General features: G+C 42.0%; 2 protein-coding genes across 2 annotated transcripts in view; one reads left to right on the top strand and one right to left on the bottom strand.

The window, feature by feature from the left end:
* The window catches only part of npas1 (neuronal PAS domain protein 1), a 36,420-nt gene extending 29,844 nt beyond the window's left edge, over positions 1–6,576 (top strand). Inside the window, exons 6-12 of the mRNA XM_044033020.1 lie at positions 1,325–1,499; positions 1,645–1,757; positions 2,076–2,272; positions 2,360–2,466; positions 2,681–2,828; positions 4,094–4,206; positions 4,823–6,576. Coding sequence (XP_043888955.1) covers positions 1,325–1,499; positions 1,645–1,757; positions 2,076–2,272; positions 2,360–2,466; positions 2,681–2,828; positions 4,094–4,206; positions 4,823–5,907 — 1,938 coding nt within the window. The 3' untranslated portion in view covers positions 5,908–6,576. The remainder of the gene's footprint in view (positions 1–1,324; positions 1,500–1,644; positions 1,758–2,075; positions 2,273–2,359; positions 2,467–2,680; positions 2,829–4,093; positions 4,207–4,822) is intronic.
* A 4,822-nt stretch (positions 6,577–11,398) lies between these two features.
* On the bottom strand, positions 11,399–14,380 carry tmem160 (transmembrane protein 160). The gene is made up of 4 exons (XM_044031433.1): positions 14,068–14,380; positions 13,849–13,873; positions 13,303–13,395; positions 11,399–12,505 (listed from the first exon to the last, which is right to left on the bottom strand). Exons 1-4 carry the CDS (start codon positions 14,299–14,301, stop codon positions 12,222–12,224), a joined length of 636 nt encoding a protein of 211 aa, XP_043887368.1. The 5' UTR covers positions 14,302–14,380; the 3' UTR covers positions 11,399–12,221.
* Between the last annotated feature and the right edge of the window lie 7,815 nt (positions 14,381–22,195).

Below are 22,195 nucleotides of genomic sequence, written 5' to 3'. Positions count from 1 at the left end.
TCGTCTGCGATACGCTTGGTGTTAAAGGGTTAATTATAAACAAACTTTTTTTGGATGCTGTGCATCTCTCTTTCTCTGTATTTATTTGTTTTAACTCTCCAGTCCCAACCAGGTGAAGGTTATATTGTTTTCACTTTTTTGCAAAGTCTGGTGGCAACACATTTTTCCTGTATGGGGGAAAATTGCACCATATGGTGCCTATCAGATGTAAAAATGTAATCAAATACGTATTAACAGGTGGCAGAAGAAAATTTGGGCATCCACCAAGAGATAAAGCCCAGCATGTCTGGGACAAAGAATCTCTCTCCTCTTTTTTTCGCCGTGACCCGGTGGGGTTTCCTCCATCTTTACTTTTTTCCGAGCATGACTCTCGTTCCTTCGCTCCCACCTTCCCTCTTCCCTCTCTTCATCTCCCCGACTGTGATGTCCTTGAGGGCCTGCTGAAGCTCCCATAAAGCCTGCAGTAAATGGCTCTAATCCGGTAATAAATGGCTGTGTCCTACAGACAAGGGTGTGAGGCTGCTGCAGCCATGGCTTTATCAGATGGAATGGTATTGGCACACGCATGCACACACACACACACACACGCACGCATGCACGCACGCACACACATACATACGCGCACTCATTCACAGATGTAATAGAAGCTGCATACATGTGCGTAAGCATGCATGCACATGCTCGCTCTCTCTCTTTCTCTCTCTCTACCTCTCTCTCTCACTGTCTCTCTCCCTCACACACACACACACACACGTTCATTTACACAGCTTCAGATGGAATCACACCTGCTCCGATTGTGCTGCTTTTATGGATGCCATGCAAGAGCAGCGCCATTATAACCTTTAAATGATTAGAGATGCGACTATGATGCATTATGATGATAGGATCATATAGAGCTGTTGCACTGCTCTTTATGCCGGTTGGGAGAGACTGTAACTGAATGAAGGAGCAGAGAGGGACATGGGGGGGGGGAATAGTAATGTGACCTTTGGAGATACTTAGAGTTCACCTGTTTTTAATCAGCAAATGCAATTGATTTCTATCTCCCCTGGTTTTATTTGTGTAATACTGTAGTCACTCAGTCCTCTGAGACTGGACTTAAATGTATGTGCCCGTGTGTGGGTGTGGAAATGTCTTACAACCTTCACACTCCTTGTTGAGTTGTAACCCAGAGCAGCGCTTTCATTTTCCTGTCATAACGCCTATTGATTTTTTTCTGTGTCTGTGTGTGTGCGTGCACACTCATTCATGTGCAGGTATTTGTGCTCTGGACTTCTGTTTTTCATTAGTGTGTGTGTGTGTGTGTGTGTGTGTTTTTCCTCAGGTGGAGCTGACCGGCAGCAGTGTGTTTGACTACATCCACCCGGCAGACCACGTTGAGATGGCAGAGCGACTTGGAATCAGGCCGCATCTGAGGGCCGAGGCCGGCTGCCACGTGGCTCCAGAGAGCGCTTCCAGCTCCGCGTCCGCCTCGTCCCTGGCTGGTACTCCTGAGCCAGGTGCTGATGATCCTGTCAATTTAGAGAGAGAGAGAGAGACTGAGAGGAATTTAAGAAAAAAAAAACTCACTGGACTCAATCTGCATAATAAAAACAGCACAGACCAAATATGAATAGCTGAATGTCTGACTTTTTTCTGTTTTAGCTCCATCTAGTCCCCACACTCCTGCCGACGAATGTCCTGATCGTGGCTACTTCATCCGCATGAAATCCACACTCACCAAAAGAGGCCTGCATGTCAAGTCTTCTGGATACAAGGTACCGAGTGTTGTCATGATTTGAAAACACACACTTGTATTACATACACTAAAGCACTCACCTCCTTGTTGTGGGGCCTGGTAAAAAAAAAATAACAAACAGACACTTGTGCTTGTTTTCTGTGTGTTTTATGGCCGTGAACTAATTACATATGGGACAGCTTCACATCACAGACTGTGACTGCATACAGTATGCTTGTGTAAATGTCTTACAAGGCAAAGCATTAACCACTTACAATTGCACTATATTCATTCTTTATGCTGCAATAATTAAAAAAATGTGTGAAGGAATATGTAATATTTGTCTTGTGTTTATCAGGTAATTCATGTGACGGGAAGAATCCGCTGCCGCCCCGCACTCATGCCGGGCTCAGGGCGCTCAGTGCGTCGACCTATGGGTTTGGTTGCCCTGGCGCACACACTCCCGCCCTCCACACTTAATGAAGTCCGCATGGAGAGCCACATGTTTGTCTTCCGAGTGAACATGGACCTGCAGGTCACGTATTGTGAGAACAGGTGAGAGTTGTGTGCGTGTGGATAATGTTATTGCGGTGTCACCGCTTAGAGAGATCGCTCGAGCACCTTTTCTCTTTGGGCTCACAGGATCTCAGAGTATATGGATCTGACCCCAGCAGAGGTGGTGGGACATACCTGTTACCACTTCATCCACGTAGAAGACTTGGAAAACCTTCGGCAAAGCCACGAGGACTGTAAGTCACAACAATAGGCACATGTCGGCAATGAGACTCTTCATTTTTCACACATTATTTAACTGGGGGGTTAAGAGCACCATGCAGTCTCATTCAGTCCTGTTGTGGTAGGCGCCCTCTGCTGTCATCATCATGAACTGCCAGACTTGTAAAGTAAAGCTCTCCTCTCCTCTCCTCTCCTCTCCTCTCCTCTCCTCTCCTCTCCTCTCCTCAGTGCTGAGGAAAGGCCAGGTAGTGACGGGTTACTATCGTTGGCTGCAGAGGAGAGGAGGCTACCTGTGGATCCAGTCCACAGCCACCGTCTCCATCAACCACAAAGCCCCGCACGAACGCAACGTCATCTGGGTCAACTTTGTCCTCAGGTCAGTATACAAGTGCAGCGGAGCCACAATCTGTTTCCCCGACTGCAGCCGATTATGTGCCCAGCTCATATGTTGCCGGCACCTCACTGTGAACATGGACCCTTTGAAGGCATAGATGATGAAACGCAGGAGGATTATTGGATGTTCCACACCATTCAACATGCCAGAAAACTGATGAGGATACTTAATACAAGATAGTGACATCAAAGTCAAGCCCATTAACCAGGGTCTATTAAAGTTAATACTTGTTTAATTTTTCATATAAATACTCCACATAGCTAAAATAGCTTTAAGATTACTGATCATCAGATTTTATATTTTCTAGATTTTAAATACATTTGATGTAGTTACATTTGATGATGACGTTTAGATGTAGTATATCTCACTCTGTGTTGCTTATAATTATTATACTAATTCTACTAATTATTTTATTATACTTTTTTTATCATAAACATAATTACTTTTAATAACCTATGTATGGCTTAGTAATTTTTTTGTGCTTCCAAATGTAATGTGCCATCAGTGTCTTCATGTAGTATCTGTCTTTTTTAACACAACTGCAGGTAACTGCAAAAAAAAGGCTTTTATTTCCCTGTATACAAACACACACACACACACTGATGCAAATGTACCCAGAAGACATACACACATTTTACACACACACACACACACACACACACCCGCACATGATAACAAAACTGTGCGCAAAGCGACAGAGCAGTCAGACAAAAACAAGAGGAGTAGGCTGAATTTCAATGCTAATTGGTCTGAAGCTATATAATTACAACAAATGGATGTCAGAATTTTGGGGCTGAATAGTGTTTTAGTTAATTAGTGCTGTAATTACAAGAGCTCATTAACTTCTCCAGTTGCCTCCTCCTTGTCTGGGCTTAACTGTGCATAGGTGGGCTGCTGAGTGGGGCACAGTGTGTGTGATTTTATTTATTTTTGTGTGTCTTTAAGGGTGGGGTCTGCCTGTGTGTCTGTTTGCATGTGTACTGTACTCATTGTTTGGAGAAGTGAGCGTGCGTTAGATTGAGGTCAGAAGGGTTTGAGGCGCTTCGGCTATTGGAGGTTGTTATTAGGCTGATTATACGTTGTTTGCATCTCTTAAGTATTCACTGAAATCAGCGGCGCTAATGTTTTTTAAAGGCTGTAAGTGGCAGATGATCATTTTTTGTAACTCTCTCTCTCTCTCTCACTCACTCTCTCTCTCCATCTCTCCTTTTCCATTTTCACATCTATCCATCATTCCCATCATGCAGTCGAACGGAGTTGCCCGACACTCCGCTGGATCTGCTGCAGCTACCGGAGGGTGTAAGAGCAGAGAGACTTCGGGTTAGCTCCTCTCCCACCGTCACCTCCCCACAGACACGAGGTAGGATGATACACGCACACGTGAAAAATACTTTCTGTTTTTTATGGTTCACACGGCCAATATCACAACCAACATCTCATAAAATAAGTCCCAATGGATCCACAGTTTCTGAAATACTCTGTCCGGCACCAACGACCATGCCACATTCAAAGTCACTCAAATCATCTTTCGTCCTCATCATCATCCTCATCATCCTCAGTCATCTTGACTATGTCTGCAGGCTGAAATTCATTGAGTTCACACGTGTACCTAATAATAGACTCTTTTAATGTGATAGTTTGATTATGTATGTATTATACCAAAGCTGTAAGGTTCTGGGAAAGCTTGAAAACGGACCTTGAAAGTGCATGAATTTCTTTCATTCATTCATTCATCCATCCATCTTCTACCACTTTACCCGCTTTCGGTGTGTCGCTGGTGCCAATCCCAGCTGACATAGGGCGAAAGGCGGGGTACACCCTGGACAGATAACCAGTCCATCACAGGGCCACAGAGACAAACAACCATCCAATTCGACCCTGGGAAACATTTCGGAACCCTGTTTCCCATGAAGTCCATGCACACACGGAAACACCCGTCTGTGTTTGGATATCATACAATCTCCCTCTCCCCACAGGTTCCCAGTCAGTGAAAGGCTCAGCCAGGAAGGGTGAACCTGACACTAAGGGCAGAGAGAAATTCACTCCCGCCGCCATTCAGTCAGAAGACCGGAGGAAGCGCCTTCTGAGGTCCGAGCCCGAGGGCGCTCCCCCCGAAACCCGCCGCAGACTGGAGGACCTGCGTCACACTGAGGAGAGCGTGTCCGCCTCCTCAGACTTGGCAAGTGACAGTGAGGGGGAGGAGGAGGAAGATACACAGTGGGACCAGGGGGGAGAAGACGGTGACAGACTCAAACAGGAAGACGGCGCAGGAGGAGGTAAACAGAACAGAGGAGAAGACAACCCGACTAGAGGAGAGAGAGGAGGCAGGGGGTACAACGGCCGCGCTGTGATACAGCAGCTAAAGAGTGCAGTGACCCTGTCTCCTCTGTCCGGCAGCCCCAACATCAAGACTGAACATGACTCCCTGACCACCGGGGGCCGCTGGGGTTCACACACACAAACCTCCACTACCCAGCACCAACCGTCACATGCACACACACCCTCCAGCAGTCTCAATGGCGACAGCCCCACCACTCCGATCCCTGACTCCTCCTCCAGCAGTGAAGCCCCTCCTAAAGGTTTGTTCACTCCCCCGTCCCCTGCCTTGTCCCCCGCCATGTCCGTGTCCTCCCCGCTGCCCCGCGAGGAGAGGGCAGTGTCAGGCGTGGTGAGTCGTGGCAGCGGCGGCGCGGGGGCAGGTTGCGGCCCTGACTTTGAGCTGCTCCAGAGACTGGCTGCAGGCGGCGCTGCGGGTCGGGTCCTCTTTCACCCCCTTGCCCTCGGCCCACAGGGCCCTCAGAGCCTTTACGCCCCAAGCACTATCCGCTATGCTCCACCTGAGCTGCCTCCGTCACACCACCACGGCGCAGGACACGGTGATGGCCTGCAGCTACGCTCAGACCACCACAAGGGACCCCCGCCCGCCTTCTTTCCCCACCTACAGCGGCTGGCCGGCCTGCCACCTTTCAGTGGTTTCTCGCCGTCTGACAGTCCGTTCTCCTCCAGCCTGCCCTTCTGTATGAATGGACTGAGGGGGGCTGCGGGCTCTGAGGAGGACTGAGGGTGGAAAGAGGGACGTGAGGGGAGAAGATGAATATGAAGGATGGAGCGGGGTGACAGAACAGAAAGAGAGAGACGTTGAAAAGGGCAAGACAGACGGAAGTGGCAGGATATTTAGGCCTCTAAGGACATTACTAATTGGACAATGAGTTGAATAACTGAGATCTAAAGTGTGTGACAAGTTGCTGCCACGGGGAATTATTATGTGTCCGTCCACTGTGGACAAGTGACAGTGATTTGCAATGAAAATGGGACATGGAAACTTTTGACTGGTTGTCCCTCAAGACTTTCCTTCTTTACAACAATAATGAACTCTGCTCTGTGTATTTCTCTAGATGACTGTGTTGATTTTTGTGTCTCTTCCACTCAGAGAAGCCATAATTGTATATAGAGACGAAACCATAAAGACCCTCAGCTCACACCCTCCTCACACTCACCCTAATTAACCCAATTAACTCTGAGGACAGTAGACCGATGTGGACACTTGTCTGTAGGAACGAAAGTGACTTTTGAATTAAAACTTTTATTATTGCAGTATCACACACATCATCTCTTACACTGAGATCCAGGTGAGAATTTGATCTTGGGGTTTACCATAAACTAGATTGAGAAAAGCCCTCAAGTGTTTTTGTTTGTTTGTTTTTTGTATTGAGAGTCAAAATATTAATATTAATATTAATAATAATAATAATAATAATAATGATAATTAAAAAAAAACAAGTATTCATCAGTCAGCCATACTTAAAGCACACCTTTGGGACAAAAATATGAATAATGTCGTCCCAAACATTCCATTATATATAAAGGAAGAAAATGCAATGCAGACCAGATACTATTTCTGTTGTTTGATTACAGGAAGCTCATTTGTTTAACTAAATATTAAAATATAGTATACTCTGTATGATGATACGATTGTGTTTGTGTATGAAAGCCATATTTTCTGTTTTTGTTTTTATTGATTTTTCTTTTTTTGGAACCAGATAAAACCGATGGATGAACAGTGTGAAAAATGTGTCTAGACAGACAAAATAACATAGTTTTACTGGATGCACAATGTCATATATTGTTTTTTTTTTTCCTTGTTATTGTCTAAAAGTTATTTCTGTAAAATGTTTTAGGAGGGAGGGAATGGTGCTGGACAAAAGTGTTTTATTGTCATTTAAACCTCTGCGTTTTTCTGAGCACTTACCAGGATTTGTTCTGGTGTGAACTCGAAGCACTTCATCACTTAACGCTCACTGTGTGATCCTGTTAAAACAGAAAACAATGCAAGAGTGGTCACTAATATCTTATCCTGACCACAGTGTCATAGAGGGAAAAACACTCATTTAAAAAGGCAGGTAAAAAAATAATAATAATAATAATAGCAGACCACATGTGGTCATTAAAAAGGCGACCATCAGAGGTCAATAAAAATGACCAGAATTACGCTGATATTGATTTCAATTATTCAGTCAAATAAAAAAAAAAAGAAGAAATAAAGTTAAAAAAAAAAGTAAAGTGGAAATATAAACACTTTAAATTTCAGTTTTTTGCTGATTGATTCATCATCTCAGGACTGTAACACTTTTATAGGAAAAAAGTAAATAAATTAGTGCTCAGAATATTTCACCTCCCATCTGAGCTGCAGTCACAAGTCGCGTGGCTGTCGTCTCATCCACTCAGTTTTACTTTCACAATGCAATATTTCCAATGTGACCCCTTTTTACCAAAATGAAGACTATGAAGAATTATGGGGGGAAAAAAGTGAAAATAGTCCCCCTTTTTTTCTTTCCAATATTATAGACATGCTAAAAAAAAGTCACGTTATCCTGTAGCACTTTGAATTCAATCCCTCAAATACACTTGAATTTATATAATCTGTCAAAAAAGCAACAGAGTTTCTCCTTAACTTAGGTTATGATTGACTGTTTGATCTGAGGGCTCAGATGTTTCACGGAAACAAAAGAATAATAAAAAAAAACACATATACATTTCTAATTGTTCAGATCCAACATGCACTGCACACCCTAAACTATAGCTGCCACACACAAACACGTGTGAGTGCACATATTCTCGGGTGTTTAATGCTATAAAGGTATAAATGTGTGTGTATGTGTGAGAGAGAGAGGGAGAGAGAGTGTGTGTGTGTGTCTTTTTTCTTTTTTAAATAGCTAACCCGTTGCCCATCACTGTGAATCTAATGTTATACTCCCATCATTGTGAATACACCGCCTGCTCATCAAATAAAATGAACACATGTAAAAAGAAAAACAGTGATACAGATGATGATAACATTAAAATATTCCAATAGAGGAGCACAACTCACAGCTTTTGTTGTTTCTTCTTTTCTGTTTTTTCTGTTTCTTTGCAAAACATGCATTCAATTGTTTTATTTTCTTATTTATTTATTACCCCGTTCGAGTTAAACATGTGAAGTGATGTTTCGGGCATTTTTAACAAACATTTTGTGAAGTCTTCTTCTTCTTGAGCGTAACATGAATTGGCAAAAACACAAACAGCCGAGAGCAGCAACAAACAAACAAATGGGTCCGACTCGGTGGCAGACGTTACGCATTATAACGCACATAGTTCTATTAATCCTTAATGAAGAGTGTGGAGCAGGTGAGATGAGCAGGCCTCCGTCCTTCTGAGTGTGTCGGATTCAAAGGCAATGCCATAGATTGGACTGAAATGAACACAGAGCGTGTACTTACTTATGAAAAACTATATGCAGGCTACATCACGATGTCTGTGTGTGTGTGTGCGTAGCTGGTTTGCTTGTGTGTGTGTGTGTGTGTGTGCTTGTCCATGAATTTGTGTGTGTGTGTGTTGTCTGAAGCAGCCCCAGGGAGGGGCTCTGACATTGAAGACGGGTTAAATCCTGTTTTACATTCAAGTGGCAGGCCCTAGTTCATTAGAGTGAGGATCATTCCTCCTCAAGACCAAAGGAAGCGCATACTAAACAAGAGCAGTTGTTGGGGAGAAAATGCCATTGTACGTGCAAAAGCCTATGTACTGTATAAGTGTGCGCCGTGAACTGAGCTGCAAAAATAACTGCCTCCCTTCTCGCTTTCTCCATCTCCTCTTTGTCGTGCAGTGTTTGTCCAAGGAGAGGAGCTGCTGCTCGTACAGTCGAAATATCTCGCACAATTTGTATCCATACCAATGTGTGATCATGTGCGCCAGTCACGGCGGCTCCACTGACTGTCTTCTGCTCAGCCTGTCAGTGAGTCACCCATGCGCCCTCTCTGTCACTGACTTTGATGGCTTATCTTAGCCTCTGCATTGGAGCCGCGCTCCCGGGGGAAATATCGTAGCACATGTAAATGCATTTGGAAGAGTAAAAGAAATACGGGTTGGAATAATAGAGTGAGGGATGGAGGAAAGACACTCAGACAGCTTCCACCTGGCATGGGCTTACTACACATCAATAACTATCCCTTTTCTTGAATATTTCCAATATTTTCATCTTTGTCACTGTTTCCTAAATCTCCTCTCTCCCCTGTCAGCCCAGATAAGGCCAAACCAAACTTAATGCAGTTCTCAAAGCAGATCCTTTGATCCATACACATGGCATTTAACACCTGAGAGCAGATGAGCAATCTGTGCTCAAAATAAGCAGAGGTTACGGCTCCTACTTTCAGGGTTGAGAGTGTAGGAGTGAAGATGAGGTTTGGGAGATGTATGAGGCTAGACCTGGACTTGGAGTCGTGGCTGGTGTTATGATTCCAGGAGCTGCAGGGTCTGGGGGTAGATGGTGTTTGTCAGTGAGGGTGCGTCTCCTGCCTCTGGGCGCCCTGCCCTTTAGACGCGCCAGGCCTCAGGAGCCTCCTGCATGCCAAGCAGACCTGTGCAGTCAAATGCAGCCAGGGAGGAGAGACGGGAGGGGAGGAGAAGTGGACGTGAGGAGGAGTCCAGAAAGCTAAAAAAAAAAAAAAAAAAAAAAAAAAAAATTAGAGGCGAAAGGGTAGAAGAGGATCTGAGGGAGAGAGCCTAAGAGGGAAGAGAGGGGCCCGGGGGGAGGAGGTGGGGTGCTGGTCACACTGCAGCAGCCGTTCAGACACACCCTGCATGTGAAACACAACTGCACTGAAACACCCCGGGAATCAACTAAGACGAGGAGGAGAGGAGGGAGAGGGAGAGGGAGAGGGAAGGAGACAGGAGGAGAGGAAGAGGGGATGACTCTGAGGTGAGTCTCAACAGCAACGTGGTGTGTCGATGGCTGGGAGATATCACAGACCTTCGCCCTAACCCAGTCAGTGATAGTTATCACAGACAAAGCCCCCCCATCGCCAACACACACACACACACACACACACACACACAACCCCATGCTGCTCTGTTGCACTTCACATATTCACATACTTGCAGATAAGCAGCTCATTATAAAAATTATGCATGTACAGCATGTGTGCGTGAGCAGTTTGTACATCCTTTGCCTCCTACAGCAGAGGAAACAACCACTGACTCTGACAGCATTTCTACACTATGCTGGGCCTTGTTTGCATAATCCTAAAAAATATGACATCTTATGAGGCGTCGGGTTCCAGGTAGAGAGGCCTCTGCTCCTCGTGCTCATAAATTGCTGAAGCTGATTTCTTCTTTTTTTTCTTTATATTCCAGATCCAGGAAAGAGTCCGCATTCTCTCGGTGAGTGCCGTCAAATCTCTCTGTTGTGGTGGATAAACGTGAGGACACTGAGGATGTTACAGGGGAAGTTATCAGTTTTATTGAGTCCATTTACAAACGATGTATGAAAATCTGAATAAAGGCCACACAGCGTTGCAGTGGTTAGCACTGTTAGAAGAATAACATTAACTTACTTTATTTATAGCAATACAAAGTTAAAAAGTGTTTTATAATAAAACTAATAACACACAAATGTGTGTGTGCACAGTGAAGGATGCGATATATAGGATGTTTGGATTGTATCGGATTCTACATTTTATCCGTTTTTTATCCTTTTCCCATCCCTGATATAAAATCTAACCAAAATTAAAAAAAATATGTTTTAGGCCCATCAAATAGCACTCAGCACAGCAAAAGCATGAATCTAGATTTTGGAGCATGGCACAGTGAATTTCAGAGATGAGCAGATTACAAAAGGAGTTCCTCTGGAGTTCACCTGCTCTTCCTTTGTGATCTGGGTGAGGTTCATTGGAGACTGTAAATGTCATCGCGAACGGTCGTTTGTCTCTGTGATGAGCAGGTGATCTGTGCGGTGTTGTCCTCGCGCCTCAGGCCCAATTTCAGCTGAGGTTGTCTCCAGAATTAGTAAATAAATAATTTGATGTCTGCTCAAAAAGATCAGTGTGTGTTGGTGTTTTCCAAAATCATTTTCAATGATCCCAGTATTTGTGGTTCCAACACAAATTGTATACACTGCAGGTATGTGAGGTGTATTTATCTAATATTATTAAATATGATTTTGTCTGTCTTTCCCCTGCTATTTAGTTGGCGGTGTCGATTTTAAAATGTAATTTAAAAAAAGAAAACAAGTGAACACAAGCTGAAGTTTCCAGTCAGCACAGATTGGCTCTGGTTTTATTACTGTACATATGGTAAAGTATAACAGACAAAAGTAAACGATCGTGAACTCTGTTTCCACACACAAAACCAATATATCAAACGTTCCCACACCATCACCAAGTATTCTTTAAGTAATTAAAACAGCAACAAGAGATCAGCAGATGGTGTAAGAAAAGGTACTGTACATTTATAATAACAATACCAAGCCTATACAGTAAGACTCAGAAGTGATGTGGAAAAACTCCAAAAGTCTAAACGGTACTGTAATAGCAAACACACAGAAATGACAAAAGTGCTATTGTCCTCACAATTTCTCTTCTTTTTTTTCTGAAAAAATACTTCACAGGGTTTTCAAAACCTCTGTTCAAGTTCATTCTAAGCCCTCGTTAATTTGCAATAAAAACATGCACGTAGCATCTCCGTTTACCTCGATCTCACACAGGATGTGACAACCAGCAAGACTTTATGGAAACTTCAAGTGTCGTAGCTAATTCTGACAAACAGACACTTGACAACAGCGGCCTGAGAAAAGCAAGTAGATCAAATGTGATGTTCACAGTGTATCTTTCTGTCTGTGAATGTGAAGATGCATAATGTTCGGAGAGAAACACAACTTCCAGACAGGCCGATGACGCAAGTGAAGCAGCATTGAAAATATCTGTGTATATATGATTATAATTTCTATACAAAAAAAACAAAACCTCTTTTCATCAGAAGCTATCAAATTATCAGAATTTTCTCAGATCAGTTGTACAAAGGATCCAAAAGTCTTTCTTCAACACACACACACACACACACACATCACTACTTCTTCACGTCCTTGCCGTCGCCATCCTCGCGCCTCTCGCGGCACTCTCTGCACTCCTCCTCCTCGTCCTCTCCCTCCACCTCGTGGATGATCTCCACCTCCAGGCGGCCAATGTACAGAGATACTGCGCAGAGCCAGAAGAGGGCGACGCTGCCCACCACGGCACCGTGGAGCAGCAACGCCGGCACAGACATCAGCATGATCCTCCGCAGGCCAAAGAGGCTGCTGATGTACGAGGCACTGCCAAATGACACACACGCACCTCCCAGGAGGAAGAAGGCTGAGGAAACAAAGAGGAGAGCAAGAGAGAGAGATCCAATTAGTTTTTCACCAGCGTTTATTTATGTGGGTGTAATTAAGAGAAAGGAAATATGAATGTTTATGAAAGCACTGTGCACAAGTCTAACAGCATTAGATTTGCTGTTTTAGAAATGCTATATGATAAATTAAAGTGTTGTTTTTACAGTTTTTTTCTCTCTCCACATAATATCAAGCGTAATAACTACTCATTATAAGTGATCTAATTAAGAATTTAACACTCCAAACTGGCATTTCAGGCTGATATGACATGTGTTAGAACTAGAGATTAGGGTTATCATTTCCTTTTTAACTCCTTTAAGCAACCAGAGACTGTCCTATTAACGTTACTCAATAAGACAAATTCTTTAAAACGTGCTCGTAAATCAAAACCTATGTCTTGCAAACTTTTCGGACCAAAATAGTGACTAATTTGATGCTCTAGTTTTAAGAAATATTATTTAACTCTGCCAAACTTCACCAGCACTCACAGATTTATTTTCTGTTGCACATCCACAGGTCCTCAGGAGTGCAGATGCAGGCAAATGGACTTGAGTTTTCTTGAAAAGCCTCACCTCAAACTTTTCACTGAGAGATACCTACACTACTGAGGACGACCTGGTTGACTGAGAACCTTCACAGACACGTCCACTCGTCTCCCTGCACTGAGCTTGCTTCACATGCTACTGTGTGTTACTGTAATGCCACAAAGCCTGGACCAGCAGTTATGATTTACAGCTCTCCTTAAAAAACAGAGTGGAGTGTGAGTGAAATCTGTACCATACGCGGCTTCTCGCCCAACTTCACTCTGGACAAAAGCTATGACTCCAACCCCAGTTGCCAGCAGACCATTCCTGAACCATGAGAGGAATCCTGCAAAACATTCAAAGCCAGAAATTAACAGCCGACACAGTAAAGTTTCAAATGTTTGACATCTGTGCAGAGAACCAAAATGAATCACAGTATAAGAGCGTTTAACAGTCACTGTCATCACAGCACAACACTAATATAAATATAATAACAAGACAATTCTGATCAGAGTGTTTCTGACTAGCCATGAAATCATGGAGAATTACTAAAAGTTGAAAATGTTACACATTGTTAAGAATTAACTTCTTTTCAAACAGGACAAACATTTTTAGGAGTTACCTATTTTATTGTTGATGCTTCTTGGTAGAAATAGGAACATGACTACATAATGTTAGACAATAAAAAATACAAATAAGTCTTAAAAAGACAAACGTTCTTTCACGATTGGTGAACAAATAGGTGATAGATAGATAGATAGATAGATCGATAGATAGATAGATACAATGTTCACGTTACCTGTTTCATGTGACTTTCTAAGCATCTGCAAAAAAATCACAGAGAAAAAGCCTTTAAGCATCATCTACTTGGTATATTTCTGTAGATTACTACTCAAACACACTGATCTTTTCTGTTAATAATGCGTTTAGTTCTTTTGAACGAAAGTAAAAGCAAATGTGACATTAAATGTTTTGGTTTAAATTAATATATACGTCTTTTCTCCAGGACTGGACTTACCAAAGCGTCCGCTTTGTCCAGGTCTGTGAACTGGTGGTGGTGGTGGTGCTGCTGCGGCTCCGGAACCCGGCTCTTCCCCCACGGTCCTTTCTCGCCTTGCCGCAGCCGAGCCGTGCCGTGCAACCTCCGCACCGGGGCTTTGGCGCAGGGCGGCCGGACCAGCCCCACTATCCGGGCGAAGTAGGACGCGGACTGCGGCAACTGCCTCCTCATGAACAGCGTCAGGAAAGCCATCACATCACTGATCCAGGCTAAAAACACAACACGACCTCGGAGTGACCTGTGAACTCTCACATGGTCAACGACAACCCGGAAACAGCCTCCCGTGAAGAGGTAGGCACAAGTAAAAACAGCGCCATCATGCGAATTGAACTAGACATTGTTACGTTACAGTACAATGTGTTTGAATATTTCAAACCGCAGTTGATTTATTATTTACTATTATTTATATGTGTGTGTGTGTGTGTGTGTGTTGGACGTTTGCGTTTACTGTCAATTCACTTCCGCATCAAACAATACATTGTAATTACAGACTAACGCCACACGATGGCGTCAAAGAAATGCAAATTTTTAAAGCACCTTCACATTTTGTATTGTAAATGGTGTTTTACACATCTCAGGTAGTAAAGCTGTCTGTATGATCTGAACATTTAAGGCAGTTTTATTTAAAATGGGAGAAACCTCAGGAAGAGCCACAGAGGAGGGATCCCTCTCCCAGGACAGGCAGGCGTGTCGAAGGTGTCAGAAGATTACAAACAAGACATTACATTTACAAAGACAGGAAAGAGACAAAGATAGAGACCAGGAACATTTAAAAAAAGTAATAACATTAATGACAGTAATCATCATTACTACCATCGTCATCATCTCGTGCAGTATGTGACATCATGCTTTTTTCTCCCAACGACATCTGGGCTTGGTTCCAGCTCCTCATGTGATCCTCAGAGAAGGACAAGCCATTGATGAAGGGCAGCTGAAGATTATATTTATGTTATAACATATTTTAATAGTTATTATTATTATTGTTATTATTACTATTATACTATACATACTTTCTGCATGGATTTTGCAACTTCTCCCAGTGTGTGTGGGTTTTCTCTGGGTTCACCGGTTTCCAAAAAACATACAGATTTGGCAAATTGGACACTAAATTGACTGTAGGTGTGAGAGTGGATGGTTGTTTGTCTTTATGTGGCCCTGTGATGACAATGTAGGGAGTGTCTGCCTCCCTACATTGCCTGAAATCTCCCTTTAGTGACTCAGTGGCACTGAGGTCAGGAGACTTTCATGATCACATAAACTTCTCTTTTCTCCCGCTGTAACCAGTTAAGGGTCAACTTGCCTGACCTCATGTTTTGGATCATTTTTGTGTGCGTCCCACATGCAGCTTCTGGGCTGATAAATACAAATTGTTTTTTGTGACACCATGCTTAATTCAATTTCACTCAACATGCCCAAAACATCAGAGATTCACCTCCACATTGACTCCTCTACCGAACACAGTGTTTATGGTTATGATGATCAAATGGTTCAGTTATGATCTCATTACTCATCACTACAGCACAGTATTCCACAAATTCTGTCTTATCTTGCTGTTGTTAAATGTGTTGTAAATGTAAATGGCTGTTGGTGTAGTAACAGTATTTTTTCTGCAAAAAAAAACAGAGAGAGAGTCCTGCACTTAAGCTAAAATGTATTTTTCTCATCAAAGAAAAGGGCCTGCCTAAAAGTAACCCTAACCCCTATTGCAAGGAGTGATATTGACCAAATTCACTGAACATGCATCTGGCAAACACAGAGAATGTTATGCAGAATGTAAAGGCAATCCGTTACAGTTACAGTTCTATATATACTGCATTATTGTATTCATAATCATACTCTTAAAAGTAAGTAAGTTATCCAAAAAGTTACTTAAGTAAATGTAATGAAATAAATGTAACTCGTTATTACCCACCTCTGATAGTACTTACTGATTTCTCCTTATTCATAAAATCATTGAAACTGAGGTATTGAAATATAACTTTATTTATAGATCAAAGAGGTATAAAGCCACATTGCAACAACGATAACAACAACAACAATAAAAGTGGCAAGGTAAAGCATCTACCCTCATCAAGTGTTGACAACTAGCTTTCATTATGAAAACATCAGGTTACTTGTTTTATCTGTGGCGTTCTTCACTTGGGCTACAGGACATTTCTATTGTACAGTAAAAGAAAACATTTCTCTTGGTGCTGCGCCTGCCAGCTGACCCGTACGAGTAGACCTACGCTCACTTCCTCTGAACTGATGCGCGTTCCCGTCGGGGGCAGTCTCTTTTCAGCACAACACCGGGTTGGTGCTGCGCGAGCACAGTGTAATCAAAGTGATGGGGGAACACCTGTAGGCAGGTGGTCGAGGGGTTTTGTCGTCTTTTGTCTCCCCACGGCTTGTCGTAGCGTCGATACAAGAAAAATATTGTATTTTTACTTGTCCTCGCGGACCTCGTTTAACGTTCAACAAAATACTGTATTAACACGAGCGGACTGAAGGTTTTGTTGGATGAGGAGAGGAGGCGTCATTCCCTAGCGGTGTACTCTGGGACTGCAGGTAATTTGTGTGTGTGTGTATTTGAATGTTTTTGTGTAGGTTTAAACGAATGTATTTTGCATTTAGTTGGTGAATATTGTGAAGGTTTATGAGCGTGTTTTTGTTTGGTTACAGAGTTACACTGAGCCACTGCCTTGTTGTTGATTTTTTTATTTTTAGTATTTCGTAATCTGAAGTCACCTACTATATCACATGCTGTGTGCAATGAGATAATTACAATAATATTAATGTAATTTGAGTAAGTAAACCAAACATTTCAAGAGATATTTGATAAATGCATAACACTTCTGCATGCAATTTAAATCTTCAACTTACAGTCGCCATGAAAAATGTCTCTTTATTTTGACTTTGTTGAACCAAATTCGAATGATTACTAAAGTAACTAAATGTTTACAAATTAGGATTCTAATCATGTAACATTCTAGGTACAGTGGTTTTTGATCTGGACCTGGTCCAAAGTGGTCCATATGCTGAAAAAACGATGAAATGGACCTTTATTGCATTTTCACAAATAGAATAAAGTCAAGCTAAGTTAATGTCATACCCAAAACGTGTAAAATGTTTTCACATCAAGAAGTGTCCCAAAAAAAAGATAATCAGTGTACAAAGAGAACTGGTGAGAAAAATGTTCCCCTTAACTTTGCCCTTAAGTGCCGAATCTGAAGCTGGCGAATCGGTAGCTAACTTCAGCATCGTGCAGTTGCTGTTACCATTAGTTGGCAGCAGCTTCAGCTTAGCAGGAAAAGCTATGTAGTCGTGCTACAATGACTACAACCACAACACTGTTTTTCCCCCTCTAGCACGTCTGCAGGACATCATACTGGGGGTGTTGAAGGTACTTTAGCGTGCGTCTTGTGACTCAAGAAGATACTTGTCAATTAGGGCACCAGGGGTTTGCATGCTACTGCTTTAGTGGGGACCACAGCAGCTGAACATCACACCTGCTCAGCTGCTGTTCTCCAACTCATGTGTGAAGAGGAGAAACCCCCTCCAAGAATGACTGATGTAACTGATACATGCTGATTCTGCATTGGCACAGATATGTGTGTGTTTATGAGGGAGACGTCTGTGCTCCTATGTCTCTTCCATGAGGGTGAGTGGACGTCCTCTTCCTGACGTCCTTTGTCTTCTTTATCTCACACTAAATCAGGTGACAGGCGTGGTGTTGTTGGTATAAGACCGCTCCTGTCACCTGATTTAGTGTGAGAAGTATGGAAAGCTTCGCAGGGGTCGGTGTGTGTGTCTGTGTGTATCAGTGAGGTCTTTGATGTGATGCGCAGGTCGCTCTCACTCTACTGTACACAAAAACAATGGCAGACTGTTTGTACTGTATGCTAATACACACAGATGAGTGCTATTCACAGCCAATATTATACGAAACTAAAACAGAAAAAGGTTTCTGAAGACAGAAATTCCCTTTATATTTTGGCACTATATTAAGGAAGGCTATTCATACAGTTCCCATACATATTCAGTGTCACCTCTATCACTCCTTGTCCTCTTGACTGTAACTCACCCATTTTTTCCCTTTGCTCCTGTTTTCTAAAGCTGGGGACACACTACACTACTTTCACAGTCTTCACCGATTTTGAAAAGACTTAGAGTGCACATTAACCAACTGGTTTCAGCAGATTTTTTTTATGACGACTGAAAGACTGGGGATCACATATTTAACAAGAGGCCTACATGATTTGTCAAACCAACTGAAGCCAACCGAACGCATCAAAGTCTCAAGAGAGCGACCATGTCTACGAGAGCGACAGTTTAAAGGGTAAACAAACATCGCCATTGTTTTGATATTCAGCTACTTCCTTTTTGTTAATACCTTCCTTTTTCCTCTTCTGATGCTATTTCCTGTGTCCCACCTGCCCTTTTTCATTGGCTATTGGCAACATGTGTTTGCAGTTGCATTGGTAAACAGTACACACTACTGACTGCTAATTGTGCAAGTCTGGATCATGAAATGTAAATGCTGTTTGTTTACAAAAAGGAGATGTGACCATGCAAGTCATAGGCATTGTATCTTTTCTGTTTTTACTGCACAGATTTAGTCTTCTTTTGGTTTGCAAATCTGTGTCTTCATTCAATGTCCTCTCTTAATGCTACTGTCTTTTTTATTTTTAAGTGGTCATCTGCTAGGGCTATTTCAACTTCTAACATAATGTGAATGTTTGACTTCAAATACTTGATGTTTCATTAACATTTTAAGAAACAAACATACATGAAAACAGAAATGTTGACATGTTTTGTTTTGTTTGTCAGCAAAAGGCCACTTAAAGCCTCCACTAGCTGTTCACTCTTGTTGTTCCCCTTGCTTGACTCCTGTGGTGTCAGTGAAAAGGATCTAAAGAGAGAGAGAGAGAGAGACGGGGAGAAGGAGGAGATGTGTATACGTGCAGAGCTGCACTAGTCACAGTTGCACAAGTTACAGTGTAAGGGATTTCAGTCAGCTGCATTGGGAGCCCTAACTATGGCCAAGACAACATTGTTTTTCAATCATTGGGACAAACAAGTTTATACAAGTGTCACCAAATCAATGATGTGCTGACATTAATCAATAAATAGAGAAGTCAAAGAAGTCATTCAAAGAAGTTAAAATGCTGGCATGCTACACAGAACAAATGCACAAGAATACAAAATGAAACACATCAATATTATGTGCTGTTTTCAAATTGCCCATGTAATTCTGAGAAAGTTATTTTGAAGGGAAATATTATGATGTACCAACACTACAGGATACAGGATATGACGCTGTCGGCGTTATTCAATTCTGCAGGTGTTTGAATGTGTAGTTCCAAGGTTATTTATTCTTTTACTTATGAAATGGCTTTCCTTTTGATCTCCTGGTAAATAGAAACCCTGATTTATTTTTGAGGTGACTTGTTTTTAATATTGTTGGAGCCAATGGTTTTCACATGTGTGTTTAAGTAATCAAGTTAGTGTTAAGTTCTGTGCCAAACCTTTAATATTTTGGAGACCGTACCTCGGGCAATGTAGGAACTTGGTGCATATTTCTTGTAATGAATCATCCTGATCTCTCACAATCATGAAAACAATGGTATCATTGTAACAGGATTAGATCGGACTTACGGTTGTTTGGCAGTGGCAGAACTTGGAAGGGACTGTTATTTCTGGTCTTCTTTGCCTTCTTGCCGCATGACTTGAAAATGAACTTGTGCAAACATTTAGTGTCAAGGATTTCCTTTGTCCTTTTTAACATGCTACTCCTGAGCAGGGTCAACCTTTGGCCAACTGTGTGCTGATGGAAAAGCTCTCTCAGGGTGAGACCAAACTTCCTGGCCACATCTTGCTTTTCCACTCTAGCATCAATAAATATGTGTCACATCTCAATGTCAGCAACAATAAAACGCAGAATGTGCACTGTGGATCTTTGATGTGCTTGTTTTAGATTAGATTACCAATACACAGCCTTATCCATTGTCCTCAAGTGGCCGATGTCCTGATTACAGAGACATGGTCTCTAGACCTACAGATGAAACCTTTCCAAAACAAGTTCCTTATTTGCTTAGGCCAAATAATATACTTTTTTCCATGACACAGATCAACAGTAGCTTCCATATTTCATAAGCTTGTCTTTACTCGGGGTAACACTGAAATCAAATTCAATCTTCATGAAGAAATTATTAATTTACTCAAAGGTGTATGACATCAACAACTTCTCACGTCGTAACAAAAAAAGCAATGATCTTTCCAGTTAGAGACATGCAGACTTTGTGCAATGTAATCTGAAATTAGGCCAATATTTTAATCTCTGACCATAGCAAGTTGGCAACTGAGTTAAATCACTCAATAATGGTATCTGAAGCAATCAATAACAGTTACAACTGATAGAATAGAATGATAGAAATTTGCTGTATTTGTCCCAGTAATCAATACATAATTACAATCTCAATACTGATTAAGATAATTGTGATTACCATATCAGTCATAAGTGAGAAGCCTTGTGTTTTGCTACATATTTGTTAATCTGCCTGTGTTTGGTCTTCATGAACAAAAACAATATCACATCAGTTGTATGCTCTGTAATACACAAGTGTCAGATCAGACTGAGGGAGTGTTTGTGGGTTATGTACCTGCGTCATAGGAGCAAGAAGTATTTATTCCGTCAAACTTGTCAAACAGTTTTTGAGCAGCGGAGTTGACTGACCATTTTGCTCTGTGTTTCCAGTCATGCTCCAACCTGTTGACAGTCATCTCACTTAAAGTGCCATTGCCTCTTCTTGACATAAAAAAACCCTTTGCGCAGCACAAGATCTAAACATAGCTATAATGAGGGAAAAAAAAACATAGCCGTGTGATGCTGACAGGCTTAATCTGCATTGTGTGAACTGATTTGACATTGGTTTGAATGTAACAGCCATTTAGATTTGCACTAAAGTTTAACACAAGTATATGTTTCAGTGAATTTGGTAAATGGGCGAATTTTACATCCCTTGCTGAGACCCACCTGCAATACCTCAACAATCCACCAGTGGGCCACTGCCCACACATTGGGAAGCGCTGCCATTTTGACTGGCTTTAAAAACGTGCCTGTCATTGTGTTCGTATCTGTATTTCCATTAATGGCATACTTGCATACACAGTGGCTCATATGTGAGTGCTTCAGCACTTCCCAGGTCCATCTATAGGTTGAGATATGGCTGCGGTGGAAGCAGAGAATGGATATGATGTGGCAGGCTTTTGTCATCACCTTCTGTTCCTAATCCCTCTGGGTGAGGCACTAATCCTATATCCTGTCCCCTGGCATTACTTGACTTCCTATTGCTAACAAAACATAGGTACACAATACTCTATATATGTTTGAGAGGAGTTCAACGACGGACTCATCGAAACTGACAATGATCTATGAAGAATTAGTAGCAGAAATGCAACAGTATAAAAACTATTTTGCCAACACAGACTTTATACAATTACTTGTCGATATGCGTCTTACCACAGATATTTTAAATGTGACAGTGTAAATATATGCAAATGCAGTTTTAGGATTTGAAGATATATCAATATACTGTAATAAAGAACAAATTCCACTAAACCTATTTTGCCCTTCAGAACAAAAAAGGACTATAAATGGATCAAAGAGACATTTGTCCCCAAATTTTCCCCTTAAACGTCATTGATCATGTATTTTTAGCTTATTATTTAGCCTGTGTGTTGTAAGTGTTTGTGGCAGATTTTGATGCCATGAAAAAAAAAACTGTCTAACGTTAAGTTCATACTCTTTACACTTCAAACTTACACTTTAATTAGCAGCTATTATAATAAATTAAGTGATATAATTGAAGTGATTACCTGACTGCGCTCTTTCGCTGGAAACCTGTGTACACATTCACAGCATTCATGCGTGTTCCTGTGCCTTCATGGAACGACTACTTGTACCGGAAACCTGTTTTCAGACTTTACCCAGCAACAAGAAATGCTATTTTCTGATTGGCTGATAGGTTGCTAATTCAAGACAGCTGTATGAATTTTATAACTTCTCACCATGAGAAATGTCATGTGTCGAGTGAAATACAATGTG

Source organism: Solea senegalensis, linkage group LG8 (genome assembly GCF_019176455.1).
Source record: "Solea senegalensis isolate Sse05_10M linkage group LG8, IFAPA_SoseM_1, whole genome shotgun sequence".
Taxonomy (NCBI): Eukaryota; Metazoa; Chordata; class Actinopteri; order Pleuronectiformes; family Soleidae; genus Solea; species Solea senegalensis.
Note: the sequence above shows the minus strand (reverse complement) of the source record. Positions and strands in the feature narration are given on the sequence as shown.